Source organism: Eptesicus fuscus, chromosome 8, assembly GCF_027574615.1.
Source record: "Eptesicus fuscus isolate TK198812 chromosome 8, DD_ASM_mEF_20220401, whole genome shotgun sequence".
Classification (NCBI taxonomy): Eukaryota; Metazoa; Chordata; class Mammalia; order Chiroptera; family Vespertilionidae; genus Eptesicus; species Eptesicus fuscus.
Genome location: NC_072480.1, coordinates 89024828 through 89042361, shown reverse-complemented (window position 1 = coordinate 89042361; position 17534 = coordinate 89024828). Strand labels below are relative to the sequence as shown.

Below are 17534 nucleotides of genomic sequence, written 5' to 3'. Positions count from 1 at the left end.
CTGGCCTGTGGGGATCGGGCCAAAACTGGCTCTCTGATATCCCCCGAGGGGTTCCGGATTGCGAGAGGGCACAGGCCAGATGGACGGAGGACTCCAGGGTGTGTCCAGCCTGTCTCACCCAGTCCCGATTGGCCAGACCCCAGCAGCAAGCTAACCTACTGGTCAGAGCATCTGTCCCCTGGTGGTCAGTGCGCGTCATAGCGACTGGTCGAACAGTTGGACACTTAGCATATTAGGCTTTTATTATATAGGATTATTTAAGTGACAACCCACTATATAAGTCATATATCTTCAAAGTTACATTACTTACTAATATGTCTTACATTTATCCAATGTCACCATATTTTTATTCATTTGACTGTTGAATGGAGCTTCTGAAGAGCAGGAGCCATTCTGCAGGGCTTTCTACAGCTCAGAGCCACACAGCGGTAACACCGCCAATGATGTGCTGGGTTTCTGACTTCAGCTTTTATAGCACATGCATTAGTGGGCATGAAATGGCTAAAAAAACCCAAACTGCTGGGAAGTCAGGGAGGTCACTTGATAGTAATAGATACTAAAATTAACTGGAGCGTACAACATCTGAGTAAAAAGGGAAGGGTTTTTTCAAAGTTGTCCTTGATCTAGAAGTTCCCCTTCTCCCCCAACGAGGAACGGTTGTTTATGTAAGTCAGCCTGTCAGAGAAGCACGGAGCATAAGATGCCCAGGGCGCGAGGCAGAAGCCAACTGAAGCAGGGAATTGTCCAGAGTTGTATGGAAGCAGCAGGGACACCTTTAATGCCCAACGTGTTCAGGGATCTGCCCAAAAGTCAGGAAAAGAATAATGAGCAATTTCAGCACGGAGGATGAAGACGGATCTTTAACGCTGAGAGTCACCAGCTGCAGAAGGGGCTGCTGAATATTCTTTGCAGTTGGTTTGTCAACCCTGATAGAAGGAAATGAAAATCCTCTCATGAGCAACCAATTATTTGCAACACAAACAGAGCAAATTTCTCACCGATCTGTGAGTTCCACACCCAAAAAGTGGGCTGGCCATTCCAGGAACAAAGTCCCTCTGATCGCTTGAGGACAAAAGGGGTTTGATCATATGGCCCAGGTGTGTGTTCTCCAACCTGCCTCAGAAAACACGGAAAATCTGTTTTCAGAGAAGCAAAACCACACCCTAGAATTCCTTGCAACTCACTGGTGGGGGAAAAAGAAAAGTCCTTAGGTGATTACTACCTGAAAGGAACATTCTGTGGCAAGAAAGGGCTGGCTCCACACCTGCTCAGCTTAAGAAAATAATGAGAGAGAGAGAGAGAGAGAGAGAGAGAGAGAGAGAGAGAGAGAGCGCGCCAAGTAAGAGTCCCGTAGCAAAAGTAAAATGTACAATCACTGGAGAGTAATTAATCCTTGAAAGGATGCATTGTGCCCAAATGGCCTTTACCCACCTTGAAGCATTACTAATGATTAACCTCAGCTTCTCTAACTGAAGGTGACAATGTTCTATTGGGCAAGGCTAGCAACAGAATTATAATGGGGTGTCCAGTGAAAACTTTGTAGTTCACGCTGACCTCTTTTTTCTAATTCAACAATCCTTCACTGAATACCTACTATATCCCAGGCACTGTGCTAAGGTATCCTGTTGGAGAGTTAAAAAAAAAAAAAAATGAAACAAGGTCCCTGCATACCAAGGAATTCACAAATTCTTGAGGAGATACAAACACGGATCCAATTCCATACAATGCAAGACACGCTATGTTAACCACCAAAACAGGCATGAACACAGCAGCCCTGGGGCAATCAGGAGTGTGCAAGGCATAAGGTTAGGTACTTTTGGAGAAACTGAAATAAACAGGGAGTGGTCTCTGTCTACCACTACCTACTGAACAAATATTTCTTGAGCGTCTATTTTGTCCCAGGCATCAAACAGGATATTATGGAATTACAGATGGCTAAGCATGCTCTTTATCTTTAAGGAGCATCAGGCATTTTTTTTCCCTTTAATAAATGGTTATCTATATGCCTGTGCTAAGCTTGATCTTGATCTTGAATTAGGTCAAAAGACAGTTAAAGGAAGGACTACTCCCAGGCAGCAAGCTGAGCTGACCTCTGCATTACTGAACAGAACAGAGAATGTGGTGAGAATCCAGATGCTATTGTAACCAGCCTCATCAAAGGGAATCAAAGCAGGGGTGAGCCGTTGGTGGTCATATTACACATGTGCTCATTTAATCACATCAGCTCAACCCTCAGGGACCTTAAGGGGGAGGCACCGGCTTTTCAGCACCTTGTACCACGTGTAACAGAAAGCGGGCACTTAGTAGATATTGACGAATTAAAGAATCTCTAATCCCTAGCCTTAGCCATGGATGCATGCTCAAAAAATGGGGAGAATGCCATCCATATTCTAATATACCACTTTTCAAGTCAGTGATTTTTTTTCTTTTTAAATTACAGAATAGAAAGACAGGAATCCATTTTAACTCCCAGTGCTACGGCATCATTAGATGTCCAATATTTTTAGGGTCTACCCACAAGCTCATGGGAAGAGGCCAACTATTCATTTGCCCCTGGTATGGCACAGAACATAAAGTTGTGTTGTTGACACCTGTGCTTTGTTCCGTTTGCTAAACTCCATGGGTGGGGGTGGGGCGAGGAAGGAAGAGTCTCTCCTGAAGTGCGCCCAGTATTCACTGGACCCTGAACAGACTCAGCCTTCTCCAACGCATTTCAGCTTTGTCAACAAGGCTAAACACACTCAGAGAAGGTCCTCTAAGGGCATACAGTGCTTTCTAATACGAAGCGTGCTTCTCAAAATGCCACATGGGAAATCCCATTACGCACCACGGCTCTGGGATTTCCTGGGAAACTGCTGCCATTCCCTTGCAATCCGCTCCCGAAGCAAGTGCCACGGGAGCCAAGGAGCATTCGGAGCTCCAATCAGATGGGACACGGGGTCTGGAGGCAACTACCCTCCTCACTCACTCACTCACTCTGCCCCACCCTCGGGGCTCACGCTGAGAGAGCATGCTCCGGAGAGACCACACAGGGATGTCGGTCCCATTTCTCTGGATAGCACAGCAGCCACTCCCGTGGCCAGAAAACAGCTGCATCTGTGACACTGTCTCCACCTGCCTGCCGAGGAGCAACCGGGGAAGGAGGAAGGAAAATGAAGAGCGACCAAAAGCCCAAGGACAGACTGAGTCTCTGCTCCCAGAATCCCCGCAGCGGGGGAGCATGTGGTTAAGTGGTGGGTGAAACGTACAATCAACAGGAGTGACAACTGCAAGACAAGGTCATGGCCCCTCGCGTTCTTGGTGAGACTTTTCTTTCTTTTGATCAGTCTCACAGGGGCCAGACTGGTTGGAAGCTAAAACCCTATAAACTTGTCTTATTTCTCATTCACCTGTCATCCTCTAATTCCACCTCTGAGCTCCGGCTACTTTCCTAATTGGGGGTTTCTGTGTGAGATGTTTGCGCTAATCAGATGATTCCCCTGCAACTGACCTTGTCACTCAAAGGCCATACGTCATTTCAAAACAGGTTTGCGGCTCAGAAGAAATAAAGGGCAGAAATAAATTTGATTCTTGTGCATTTTAATTATTTCCCCAGGCACTTCTGCTCTCATTAAATTGCCTTAAGTCTTTGAATGTGACATTTGAAGGAAGCAGCCCACACTTCTTTCCTGCAGGTTTTAGTTTTCTAACCGGCAGTACTTGTCACTCCTGACCTTCTAACCCCGCTCTACATGGGAGTAGGGGTGGTCCAGAGGGGTTCGAGGGGTCTGTCAGTCTAAGTAGGTAAGAGCTGGTGTCTGCAGGAGGCTGTCTTGGCAGCAGCAGGTGCAGAAGGACCCAGACGCTGCCTTGCCTGCCCCGGAGGAGGGCTGGGCACACGCTTAAAGTTAAAGCGCTGTCAACGCATCAAATGAGCGTTGAGAGCCTTTGTCCTACATGGCATCACCGCAAGGGGTGTCTCAGCAACCCTAGCGGGAGTTTACAGAGGACAGGGCCTCAGACAGACTGAGTGACTGCCGAACAGTTAAAACAAGACTGCAGGAAAGCCAAGTCATTCTCAACATCCTTTTTTTTTTTTCCTTCCAAGTCAGAGTCTTGTAAAACAGGACCACAGGCAAACCAAAACCCATTCTCTGTACTCTCCCAATGGCCCCAGAGAGCAGACGGATCTAAGGAAGTGTGAGGAACGCTGCCCGGCACCAAGCAGCCCCTTGCTCAGAGGTCTGTGTGAACGTGATGGCGTCCTGAGATCCATCATCTCCACTCCAAAGGGAAGCTGAGCCTTAGAAACAGAAGCCATTTGAAAATTGTCGTAAATAATCTAAACGTAATTGTTAAGGACGCGTACATGAAATAATTGTAAGTAGGATAAAAAGTTTTTAGGTGGAATTTTTAAATAGTTACCGTATTTTCCGGCGTATAAGACGACTGGGCATATAAGAAGACCCCCAACTTTTCCAGTTAAAATAAAGAGTTTGGGATATACCCGCCCTATAAGATGATACCCGGCGTATAAGACAACCCCCGACTTTTGAGAAGATTTTCCTGGGTTAAAAAGTCGTCTTATACGCCGGAAAATACGGTACCTTTTTTGGTAACTTGAAACTTCAAAGTTTTGCTAAGATTAAGCAAAATGATGAAAATGTATTAAATATCTAGATCATTTCCAATTAAAATAAAATACGGAAAACACAGGTTTTCCTACTTTGGCTTCCTTTTACAGAGGAACTAAAGCTATTTGGGTCTATTAGTATACATATTTTGTGCCACGGTGAGAAATTTTCTATGAGAAAGCACATTTCTAGGAGTTACAAAAAGTATTTATAAATCTGCCAATCCATAGAATGCTAATTAAAAGACAGTTCACAATTGCTTACTTCTTACTTTCCACTAGAAATTAAATGTTTTTAGAAGCTAAGAATTCTAATGTATTTAATTGAAGCTACTAGAAATAAATAGGGGAACAACTCGGTATGCAAGGAAAGCAGGATGCGTGTTTTTGGTAAACCTAGTCGTTTGATATTAAAAGAGCAAAGTTTTGCTCAGAACTATGTAACTGTCTATATTTGCCTGTGAAATCTTTGTGTCTTTGGTTGAATAGATAACTAAATGTTATTTCACAGTAACCTATGATCCTATTTGACTAATAGGACCATTAGTTTTAAAACCTTTTGCTATTTTTAACAAACTTCCCCAAATCAAATTCCAAATGAAGTCTTTTTGACCTCAAACTAAATTGGGATTTTGTAAAAGGCTCCTCGACCATCTCAAAAGATTTTTCTCTCTTTTCCTAAAAAGGGAGATGTTACACTAATCAGGCTCATCTGATATGTTAAAATACATAGGAAGTATTGTCAAATCAGAAGTAATACTAAGCTTTCTTTATTGTTGTATTAGTGTATGTGTTACAAGTATATGTTATAAGCGTTCTAGAAATTATCTGAAATTCCTAAAGTCTAGTATGTTCTGGTATAATGTTATAAAATGTTGCATGTTACAGGAATGACCAAATTTCCTTGTCAATTCTATTATAATAAAAACTCTCCCCGGATCTTCAATTTATAGTTACTGTTTTACTCTGAAAGTTTATCAACATGTTCCTGCAAAGTGCTTTATCTTCAAGGGGATTCATGGAGGGGACCTTTGACAAATGCACAGTCCTGATGACTCTGAGATCGTGGAGCAGAGCTGGGTGGGGATTTCCAGAACTAATTAAAATAAAATTTAAAAAGCTGGATTAAAAAAGAGCAAGAATTAATGACATGGGACTGAATGAACTGAGGAGGATGACTATAATTTTTATCCAAATTCTGGACTAAAAGGAGAAGCAGCTGAGAGATGTCAACCACTTCTTCCCAAGATGCCAGATTAAGACTTCCTACTTCAGCTAAACCTGAAACCTTACTTCTTCTTTTTTTTTATTATATATATATTTTTTTTTTATTGATTTCAGAGAGGAAGGGAGAGGGAGAGAAAGAGAGAAACATCAACGATGAGAGAGAATCATAGATAGGTTGCCTCCTGCACACCCCACACTGGGGATTGAGCCGAAACCCAGGCATGTGCCCTGACTGGAATTGAACCCTGACCTCCTGGTTCATAGGTCGACGCTCAACCACTTTCTTTTCTTTTCTTTTTTTCTCTTTACTCTGGCATTGGCCAAAGTAAAAGACAATGCCATCACCTGTATGCCAGACCCTTGTTAGGAGAATAACCTCTGAAATTCAGAAAAATATTTATTTCAGGCTAGGAGGAAACCTAACTGACTCCTGGTTTGAATGAGCAAACGCAACAATTCCTGCAAATGAATCCATTAATAATGCCTCCTTCGTGGAAGTGGATTGTGCCTGATAGGATTTACCCTAAAACTGTGAGCCCAAAGTTGTAACCTGTGTTATTACCAGAGAGATTCAGCAAAGAAAAAAACAAACAACAAAAACAAAATTACAAAGAGGATCAATGAAAATTTCAAGAACTACTACAGAGCGATAGCCGAGAGTGGCACGGATGCCTTAAATTTTGATCACATCTCTCAGACGGAGAATTTGATCAAAAGGAAGGAATTGTTAAAAAGAAACAATAGGCCCAAAATGGAGTCACTTTTGCTAAGCCCCACCAAGACTTAATCTAATTGCATCTGTAGCCTCTCCCAAGAACAGAGTTTTAACCCAATCAGTCTGGGATTTCTGGTCAACCCTCGTAAGGTCATCTGCCGGATAAGACCCCCTGCCTTCCTTTAAGGGAAGGTGACCTTGCCTGAAATAATCCACTCTTTAACTTCCTTGTCTCACCCTGTTTCTGCCTATAAACCCTTCCATTTTATACAGTTCCTTGGACCACCTTTCTATTTACTAGATATGGGATGCTGCCCTGATTCATGAATTGTTGAATCAAGCCAAAAAGATCTTTAACGTTACTCGGTTAAATTTTTGTTCTTTAACACATTGCTATGGCGACTGGGGTTTCTTCCAGGCCCATGATTCTTAAAAGAGAAAATCTTAGTTCCTTCAGGCTTGATCTTATGGGGTGTGGGTGTCCCTGCTGCCGTCAACAGCTTCTGCCTACATACTAACTAATCCTTTGCATTGGATCCTGTTCATCTCCTGTGAGCCTTTTAACAATCGGGGCTATAAAACTATTCTCACTGTCATCTTGTTTTAGAGAAGAGTAACCTGGAGGCTCAGTCATGGCCAGTGGCTTGTTCAAGATCACTCAGCCTGCAGGGGAGACAGATGCGATATGAACTTGGTTTCTGACGCCAGAGCCCGTGCTTCTCACTCACCTGCCCAGGCCTGAGGCAGAGCGATACAATGCCCACGCTTCACTCTCATGCCCTGCTCGCTTCTCCTGCCTGCTGACGTGCCCTCTGTGTTTAGGAACACAGACTGGAGCCAGGCTGCCAAGTACAGCTGTGTAATCTTGGCAGGTTACTCTGGCTCTATCCCGTTTTGTCATCGGTAAATTGGGGTGGTGATTCCTACCTCCTAGGGCTAGTCTGAGGATCAAATGAGCTAATATGTCAGACTCCCAGAGCATAGTAAACACCATATACATGGGAGCTCCTCTTAGCTGCTGAACCTCTCATTCATCTAGGGAGTTAAAACTGTAACCAAAGAGAGTCAACCATCCCCTGAGGACCTGGAGGGCGTCTACCTCGCACGGCAGGTGGCCAGTGCGATGCCAGAACAAAGCAGGGGTCGTGGAAAAGCGCCTCACAGCCTCACATACCTGGATGCTCAAAGGCAAGTGTCACAGCTGCGTCTCTCTGTGGTCAAGTCCCTGCTCCTGACATCAACCCAGAGGCGCACGAGCTGACACAGATCCATTGGAAACAGGCTGACTATGTAGTATGTTCAGAAAGACTATAAATTTTTTAAAAACAAACAAACAAACAAACAAACAAAAAGTTTCTCCTTTTCCTGATAGGAATCATTAATAGAGGAAAAAAGTTTCCCCCTCAATTGTAAATTCCATGAGCAACTCAATACCTTTAAAAAGGCATTGAATATTTGGGGGCCTTTGGAAGGTACTTTAAACTGGCAGGAGACCGCAGTGAAACAGTGGAGAAAGTTGTGAGTTTCCGCATGCTAAAATGAAACTGTTTTTTGTTTTTTTTCCCTTTAAAAACCCACATCTGAGGGTTGCGAAGCATGCGCAGAGCGTCCTACTATTCTGCTTTTGGGCCCGCAGCCTCCTGGCCACCGTGGCAACAGTTCCTGCAGCACACCCCGCACTGCCCCTCTGCGTCTCCAAACTCGGGAGCGGAGCCTCCTTCTTTCACGTGTTTGAATAAAGGGAGAATTTCAGAGTTTCCTTGAAAAGAGGGCAGAAAAGAGTCCCAGAGTATAAACATATGGGCGCCAGGGGAGAGCAACAGCACTTCCTGGAAAAATGGATTCCAAATAGCCAATCCCAAGCAGGGCGCTGCTTGTAGGCTTGTTTGCTGCCCACAGCATGAGCAGCAGCTCTCAGGAATTGACACAAGGCACGAGGGCCGGGCGGCCACTGGTCCTGAGTGCGGGACTCAGAGCCTGGGCTGCAGGCCTCGAGCAGGTGGACAAGGTTCTGGAAGAGCCTCCTGTCCCGCCCCGCGAGTCAGACACTCGTACTCACCTGGACTTCGGAGGTGGCGGAGGCGGTGAGAAGGCCTCAATCCCATTTCTGTCCTTGGGGAACTCAAAGGCAAAGGAGGCCGATTTGCTCATCCCGGTGCCCGCTTTGTCGTTCTGCCCCGAGGCGCCGTCCGTGGGGCAGAGGTGGTGCCAGGTGGAGGAGCTGGAGGGGTCCCCGGTGCCCTTCGCCAGCGTCTCTCCGCCCCAGCTTTGACTCAGCAGGTTCTGCTCCGCCTCCTCCTCTTCCTCTATCCGGCACTGGCGGCTCCAGGCCCCCCCAGTCTGGTAGCGGGGCCGCCTCTGGTCCGAGGCTGAGGCAGCGGTGGCAGGTGGGGGACACTTGGCAGAGTCGTGGTTGGCGACGCCGTTGGCCCGGCAGGAAGCAGCGGGGTCGGCCGGGCACCGGGATGAAGGCTGGGGCCCAGTGCTGCCCGCCGAGCTCCCTTCGCTGAGGTCGGACAGTGGGGAGGGGGAGGGGGATACCGGGGACCCTCCGGGGCTACCCCTGGACAGCTTGGGAGGAATGGCAGGCCTCCCCTTGGGGGCGCTCTGGCTCGCATCATGATGGTGGCCTTCCCTGGAGCCCTTCCCCTGCCCAGCGGACGTCTCCGGGTCGCCTGCTCCCGGGTCCTGGCTCCCCGGCTGGCCGAGCCACTGCACGCCCACGGCGGAGTCCGGGCTGCTCAGGTAGATGGTCCGGTGGTCCTCCTTAGGGTAGGCTGCCATGATGGTGATGGTGGCCGCCACCTTGGGGGCCACATCGGGGCCGTCCCTGTCCCGGCTCCAGCCAGATGCTGTTTTCTGAGTCCAGGTGCTAACGGTCCGGCCCTGGCCGGGGCCCTGGCCGGGGCCAGCTGCGGGCTGCTCCGCCTTGCCCTGCGGCCGCGAGGGCACCGGCAGAGCCTTCTTCCTCTTGGTGCTCTCGGCATAGATGGGTTCGGGCTGCACAGCCTCCCCGGGGTGGCTGGGGGGCTTGGGCTCCCCGGTCGGCCCCAGGCACCTGCTAGAGGTCCCCGCGGGGCAGCCTGAGTCCTGCTGCTTCCCGGGCACAGGCTCCTTCACCAGGGAGCAGTAATCGCTGTCGAGATGGGGGGCGAAGGGGCTGCTGGCGCCGCTGCTGGCGCTGCCGCAAGACAGGCCGTCGGAGGAGGAGCTGGCCGCCTCCGAGGGGGCGCACAGCTTCCTGGAGGCCGGGCGGGGCGGGATCTCCGCGGGGCCCTGGCCACAACACTCCCTCGGGAAGCTCAGAGCCTGCTTCACATCCTCCACCGGCCCCACACACATTCCCGGCTCCCAGCACATGGGGGAGCGGGCCCCTCCGCCGGGTCTGTGCCGGGGCCCCTCGGCCTGGGGGGTGTCCTTGGCAGCGGGGCTCCTGGGGCAACAGTCCAGGATGGAGCAATATTCCCCCCCTTCGCTGTCCCCGGAGGGCGAGCACCTCTGATCGCTGTCATCCTCCGAGGGCAGGGACTCCCGCGGGGGCTGCGGAGAGGGGTGGACGCCGGGGTCCTTGGGGCAGCCGGGTGTCATCCTGCCGCCAAAGGCGGCGAGCTTCTGGTGGCCGCCTTCCCGGGCGGAGGCCAGCTCTTGGTGGGGAAACGTGGGTTTTCCTTCTCGCCCAGCCTTCTCTTCGGGGAAGCTCAGCGGGTGGAAGGCGGTGCTCCGCTCCCCGCGGCCCCCGGGGCTGTGCAGGCCGACCATGGCGTACACCGGCGGGCAGCGAGGGTGGCCGTCGGCGGGGGCAGCGGGGCCGGCAGGCTTCTGGACGCCTCGGAAGCTGCCCAGGCACACCATCGGCACGTCTTCCTGCTTCGGGAGGGGCAGCTTGCCGGTGGCCCGTCTCCAGATGACCTACACAGCCCCAAGGCGAAAACTGACATTAGACCTCACCAGGGCGGAGGCTGGGCGGCGCACCTGCCTTCCAATCTGCCACAGGGCCCCCCTCCCCCCCCATCACTGCTGGGGCCCCAGGCAGCCACTGGTCTTCCCGGACACTGAGCTGCCCCGCCCACTTTGGGCTGTCATTCTTTTGGCTTGGGTCTGTGAAGTAGGGGGGAACATCACTCTGAAAAAGAACATTTTGCCTTTTCCCTAGAAACTGCCGGATGAGGTAATTTCTCCTATGGGCTTTGAAAATAGAGTTTTGGGTTTTGTTTAATTTTGTGTGTGTTTGTTAGTCTTTCGATAACCGTGCCATGGGACATTCCTAAAGAAACCAAAGTTATAAGGCTTTTTAAAGCACCTTGGGTGAGGGGTGGGGGCAGGAGCAGGAGGGGGAGGGGTGCTTTCCGAGATGAATCGTGCCCAAGGGCTGCCAGTTACAGGCAGCGACCTTAGCCGGGGCCTGCCCAGGTGGCTGGAGTCCTTGAACTCGGAGACAGAAATGTGAACTGGTCACTCTCATCACTGAAGTCACTGTCCCCTCCTTCTCTACTTCTAAAGCGCCCCGGAACCCCACTTTGAGCATCAGCTTCAGAGTGGGCCCTGCATCTGGCTCTTTCCAAGATGATTCTGAACAGAAAGGGTCCCTGGCTTATGTCTGTGAGGGGTGACCTGGTGAATGGACACGACCAGCTTACCCTGCGGGGACAGGGAGCTCAGTGCCATCAGAGGCGATGCCTTTATGCAACTAAGCCTCCCTCCCCGGGCTTACCTCTGACCTCCGACCTCTGACTTCCCAGAAGCTCCCACACCCTTCCCAGTACCCTCACTATGATGGTTTGGGAAAACTAAAACAGGTAAAGAGGTCACAGAGTTCGCAAGCCGTTCTTAAGACATGTCCCCGACATCCAGCTCCGCAGACATGTCTGGAGCAGGCTGGCCTGTCCATGCCCTCTAAATAATTATGCCTTTGCAAGCGTTCGCTGTGGGATAAGCAGAATGGTCTACTCTCTAGGGATGGAGCTGTTTTACTTAGTGATCCTAAGTCAAAGCCGGTAAATATCCAAGCTTCACAACTGGAAATATGAACACTGGCTGGGGATGGGATGATCTTAAGGAGTTACTGCTAATATTTTTAAGATAATGGTATTGTGGTTATAGTTTTTAAAAGACTTCTTTTTTTTTTTTTAAAGACGTACCAAAGTGAGGCGATGACTGGGTTTGCTTTAAAATCATGGGGTAGGGAGGGTGAGGGGTAGAGATGAAGCAAGACGGGTCATACGTTGATGATTGTTGATACATGCTACATCATGGTGGATGCATGGAATTCATCAGGCAATATTCTCCTGTGTACACATTTAAAATTATCAATTAAGCCATAGCTGGTTTGGCTCAGTGGACCGAGTGTCGGCCTGCGGACTGAAGGGTCCCGGGTTTAATTCCGGTCAAGGGCACATGACTGGGGTTGTGGGCTCAATCCCCAGTAGGGGGAGTGCAGGAGACAGCCGATCAAGGATTCTTTCTCATCATTGATGTTTCTATCTCTCTCTCCCTTCCTCTCTGAAATCAATAAAAAAATATTTTTTTAAATAAAAAAAATAAAATTATTGGTTTAAAAAATCTTGAGAACTTTTTTTAAAAAGCTCCATTTCGCGTGCCCGGATATTTACCCAAATAAACAGTGAAGGCAGTCTCCTAAACTTCGAGGGGGTGGGTTAGCGGTCCTTAGCCTAAAGAAACAGACGGGAAGGAGGGAGCAGTCAGGAAGGAGCGGCCTTGGGACAGGCTGACAGGCAGCCATCCTGCGGGAGTCTGGCTCTAATAGCCCTTCCTGGCTGCCAGCCAGTCAAGCAAGCGTTACAACAGGAGCAGCCCCTGTGAAAATGCCACAGGGGTGAGTCAGCTCACCTGCGAGGCGTCGGGGCTCAGGTTCGCCTCTGTCCACACGTCCGAGGCCTCGGAGCTCAGCATGGTGGGCTTCACGGCGATGGTGGGCTTGGAGTAGGGTGAGCTGTTCACACCCTCATCTTCCAGGCGGCAGTGCTCAGGCCTGGGGGGCAGGCGAGGAGGGGGGAGCAGGCCGCCTGCTCGGGGCTGGGGACAGGTGGGCGACAGCTGATGGTCGCCCCGCAGGCAGAAGCAGTTCTTGCAAGACCCGGGCTTCCAGATGTGCTCCACAAAGTCACTGCACGCAGACATCTTCAGGCTCTCGGGGTTCAGTCGGATGGTCTGCTGCATCTTGGGCGGACAGTGCGCGGCTGGCTCATCCTGCCCCCGGCGCTCTGGCGTGGTCTGGTGGGAGGCAGACGTGGGTCACAGAGCAACTTCCTGGAAAGGGAGAACATGGGGTCTGATCAAAGACCTCCCTGCCAGAGGACAGGTGCATTTTCACTGAGGGTCTGAGTCTTTGATGGGGGAGAAGAGGGGAAAGGAAGGAGAAAAGGGGGAGAAAAAAAAAAGCTCATCATTCGTCTTCCATTTATTCCCAGGCCCTCGCCCGTTTCTCATAAGGCTCTTAGTCACTCGCTCGTGGTGCGGCCTTATCAGAAGCTGTAAAAAATAAACGCAACTGCTACGTGAGCAGAGAGCACAGTGACGTTTCAGTCCCTGAAAATCCGGAGCACCTGGAGGCTGGGGGCAGGTAAGCAGAAAAAGTCCCATGGAGGAGAATCCTGTTACCTCATCCGTGCATCCCCCGCCACTAGGGGTCCAGAGCCTGGGACTCCGCCCCCGAGGAACAAGAACTAAGAAGCAGTACAGCCAATAAAACCGGTGGCTTCCTCCTTCCTTGAGACCAGGCAGAGAGGGACGGGGTGCGAAGGGGGAGAGCTGTGGTGCCTGCCTGCCCCCACAGGGGACCCCTGTCAGGAGGTCTGGCATCCTGGGAATTTACCTCCCTCCCCCTGCTTCATACACATCACTCCACCCGGCGCTCAGTGAGGTCAGCCAGGCTGAAGCTGCGGGCCAAGGGGAGAACAGACAGAAACGCATAAGCACCTGTGGGCTAGGGGTGGCAAGACAGGGTCCAGGAGAGGGAGGAGAGGACCACACAGTAATTTCCCCAGTGATAACCCTGGAGGTAAGGCAGCCAGCGGGCTGAGTTAGTTGCCTCTGAGAGTAAAACTGAAAGCAGAGAGTTTGCATCACAGAAACGAATACATTCACCATTGAGGAGGAGCTCAAAGGGCTGCAGATAGTGTCCCATTAACCCGAGTAACCCCGTCAGGTAGCTTTATGCCCTTCATATGGACGGGAAAACAATGGCAACCACATAAACTCAGACCTGTTCCTAGACAAATAGTGTGGTGGTTCTGGAAAGAGAAGAACTTTGCTGGCAGAGCCTCAAAGCCATGTCATTGGTCAGACCGGTGATGTTCAACCGGTGTGCCACAGGAGTTTTTAAAACATGAAATATCTGCCTGTTTAGTCAGGGGCCCTGTCCTCTCTTCCCTTAGATGGTCAAATAAAAAAATGACAACAGCCAACACAACAATAGCCATCCGGTGTGAATGAATCAAAATTATACCTCCTTTTTGTCAGATCAGCAAATAACATATTTCTCTGTGTGCCGCAGAATTTTATTAACTAGTTTATGTGTGCCAGGAGGTGAAAACGGCAAAAGTGGCTGGGTTAGACTGAGAGCTCCCTTTCCCTCGTTTAAAGAAACTGACTTCCTCAGAAGGAAGGTTCATGAGAAAATAAGCCTGGAGAGTCTAAAGTGAACAGATTCCATGAAATAGGAAGGGTTTTGCCCTCAGGTTTGCTCTCTCCACTTTCTTCCCATGAGAATCGGCTTTGAGGCTGATGCTCTCTCAACGACCAACAGGACTAACCAGGTGGAATGAGCCAGGTGTCCCAAAGATGATCCCAGAATCTCTGTGGGAAGCGCTGTCTTTCTGATCTCCCACACTCACAGGCAGGAGTGTTTATTCAACAAGTGCTGACGCTAAACCTGCCTCCTTTCCCTCCAGAGTTCACCTGGAAGCCCCCTCATCTTTCAGCTAAAGGAATGCTCTGGAATAAAAGAGAAATGTTGGTCTTTGAGCACCGGTGGTCACGCATCCCTCCCTCCCAGACGTCTGCAGGCCGGGCTCCTCGCCCTGAGAGCGCCCAAGCAGCAGGTTCACCCCTTGCCAACTTGCCCAGAAGAGGTCACTAAGCTGCAACAAGCAGAGGAGGAGAGGAGGACAGCAAGGATTTTTCTCTCCTACAATCTCTGCTGCTAATTTCTAGAAGCGGAGGGGGGGGGAAGAGGGGGGAGGCTACCTTCCCGGCCACAGCAAAGGCAGGCACCTCTTCCCCCTCCCTTCTCCCCCCCCCCCCCCCCCCCCCACTGAACCCCTGGCAGAGGCTCCGGAGTCCCTGGGAGGGCTGGAGGCAGAGAGCTTGGAAACCAGTTCCGTGTGGGCTCCTCACAGTCCAGCAGCCTCCCCTGAGGCTGGGCTCCCTGAGGGGCTGGGCATCCAACTGCTTCCCAGGAGCTACCACAGAGCCACAAAGCAGCAGTTTCCGCCACGGGCAACCGAGAGCACAAACTTGTCACGGTTGCCTGGTGCTGGGGGTCCCCCGGATTACCAACACCAGGGGAGCTTCCTTCCGACCCCCCAGTTCCGACCCCCCAGTTCCGGGCACTCTCTCCGCGCCCACCTGAGGCTCTGCAATTCTCTGACAACCGCACAACTTTCACCAACAGGACTGACTGCTCAGAGATGCAAAGGTTAACAAAGCCCCGGGCTTCTCACCATCACCGACGCGCTGCATCCTCTTAAAACTGGTTTCTCCGTCGCGGCAAACAATGTACCACCCTGTCCGGCTGGGAAGGATTTCTTTCCCAGTTAGGTCTGTCTAGAGAGGCCTGAAAGGATCTCGGTTTGTTTTAAGTAAAAGACGGTGAAAAACTCAAGTGGCACTCACACACCGGGAGCCGCGCCGCGCCTCCCAGCTCGCTCTCCGTCGCCTGGGAATGGCAATGGCACCTTCCCAGCCCACATTCCTTACCTCTGAGGGAAGGCGGCCCCCAGAAGTATGCAAATTCCCCCATTTCTGTGGGAGGCAGCAGTGTGAGCCTAGAAAGAGATTGCAGCATGCTTTCTGATCCAAGTCATGATAAAGTATCTTTGCCGCTGCAAACTTGTGCACTGGACTTGCGGCTACTATCTGAAGACTGGAACTGTCAGATGCATCCCCACCTCCTTTCCAAAAGACTACAAAGAATGCTGGCCAGATCCGGATCCATAAAATTAAATATTTTGGCTCAAAATATTGCCCCTCATACTTGCATCAAAAGTTGTTTATGCCTTACCCTGCAATGACAGATTACCAGAAAACACTCATCTAAAAAAATGTACATATATTACAATTAAATGAATGCAGGAATGGAAAAGAAAAATATGTATGAAAGAGGTTCTGGATTTCAATAATCCATTGGCGAGAGTTGCCCGGGCAGAGAGGAGAGAGTGACAACCTTCACACACACACACACACACACACACACACACACACACACACACACACACACACATGGTAAGTTATGATAGTCACCCAACTTTTTATTTTATTTTTTTCCTTCTCCAATGCCATGCAATCTAATCTCAGCAGTAGGAATGCGTTCTGGGTGAGACCCACTACAGTCTAAACCAGTAAGAAGGATACCGAGTTGCACAAGACCCCAAGATAAGAAAGTAACTGCAGAATTCTCCGGGGCTTCGTGTCCAAACTCACTTTCAGAAAGGGAAGGGGTTGCTATCATCATCAGTTCAGGCTGAGATCAATAAGGTCTCCGGGACCTGACTCTGGACCTGACTTATTGCAAAACTCCTCGCCGCTAGATCTCCGGGCTTGGCTCTCCCATCGGCTCTGCACAGCTGTGTGCTTGCTGGCTAGGCTCCACCGGAGGGAAATACACAGGTACCCGGTTAGCCGGCCCTGCCTCCGTCCCCATTCGCAGGACCTGAAAGTGGCGAGGTCCGTGTGTGTGGTGTGTGTGGTGTGGTGTGGTGTGGTGTGGTGTGGGTGGTGTGGTGTGTGTGGTGTGTCCCGGCTGGGGAAGGGGCAGCAGAGGCAAAGGTGAAGAACGTGCCCAGGGCATGCCTTTCAGAGGGCTCAGCCACAGCTCAGGAAAGAGGCATCCTTCAGTCCCTCTGGACACTCCATGGAACCCGGTGCCGCTAAGGGGCAGCTACGACCCTGGCGCCCCAAACCATCACCACCGGGCTCCTGGTGCGGGCGTCCCGGGTGGCCTCTCGCTCCCCACCCCCTTGACAATACTGCTGGGGGGGAAAGGCGGTCTCCACACTAGCAACCCCAAAGCTCTTCGGTCTTGCCCCAAACCGAGCAGCGGGACCAGCAGAGGAGTCCGCTTCCCCTCCCGGAACTCCATGGAAAGTTTCCCCGTTTTCCCGAACGCGACGATCTCAAATGAATCGAAAACACCCCTCCGGCTCCCGTGCGCTCCAGGCTGGGCGCCTCCACCGCGGGCACAACCCCGAGCGCACGCGGTCCGCCGCTCCATCCTCCCCCCGCGGCCGCCTGTCACCCCCGCGGACGCCGGCAGGGGGTCGCCCGCCCGCGATCCCGGCGCTCCCCTAGAGCTCCCTCTGCGGCCACGTCTGCCAGACAAAAAGGGGCCGAGCTCGGAGGACGCGTCGCAGGCTCACCTCGCGGCCGCGCTCTCCCGGCCTCGCTGTGGGTCGCCGAGCCGCCAGCCGCCCGGCCGAGCGCCGCGGAGCATTGTTCGGAGAGAGCGCGCGCGGTGCGTGCCCGGCCGCGGGCGGGTGCCGTCTGCCGAGCCCGGCGGCGGGGTGGCAGCTGCGAGCCGGCTCCGCCCCCTCCGCCTCCGGTGACGCCGCGCGCCCGGCTGCAGCCGCACCTCCGGGCTCCCACCGCCCCGGGCCCTCCGCCCCGCACGCCGCCAGCTCCCTCCGCGGCGGGCTCGGGCTCGGCAGCGCGATGCCTCCCAACTCCCCACGCCTGGCCCCGCCTCCCGGCCGCTCCTCCCCGCCCGCCTCCCGGCTCCGCCCCAGCCCGAGACTTGGCGCCTTC

At 51.6% G+C, this 17534-nt stretch overlaps 1 protein-coding gene across 1 annotated transcript in view; it reads right to left on the bottom strand.

Moving 5' to 3' along the window:
* The window catches only part of PRAG1 (PEAK1 related, kinase-activating pseudokinase 1), a 52109-nt gene extending 34856 nt beyond the window's left edge, over positions 1-17253 (bottom strand). Inside the window, exons 1-3 of the mRNA XM_008146218.3 lie at positions 17150-17253; positions 12402-12821; positions 8614-10463 (exon numbers count right to left, since the gene is read on the bottom strand). Coding sequence (XP_008144440.2) covers positions 8614-10463; positions 12402-12731 — 2180 coding nt within the window. The 5' untranslated portion in view covers positions 12732-12821; positions 17150-17253. The remainder of the gene's footprint in view (positions 1-8613; positions 10464-12401; positions 12822-17149) is intronic.
* Positions 17254-17534: the final 281 nt, after the last annotated feature.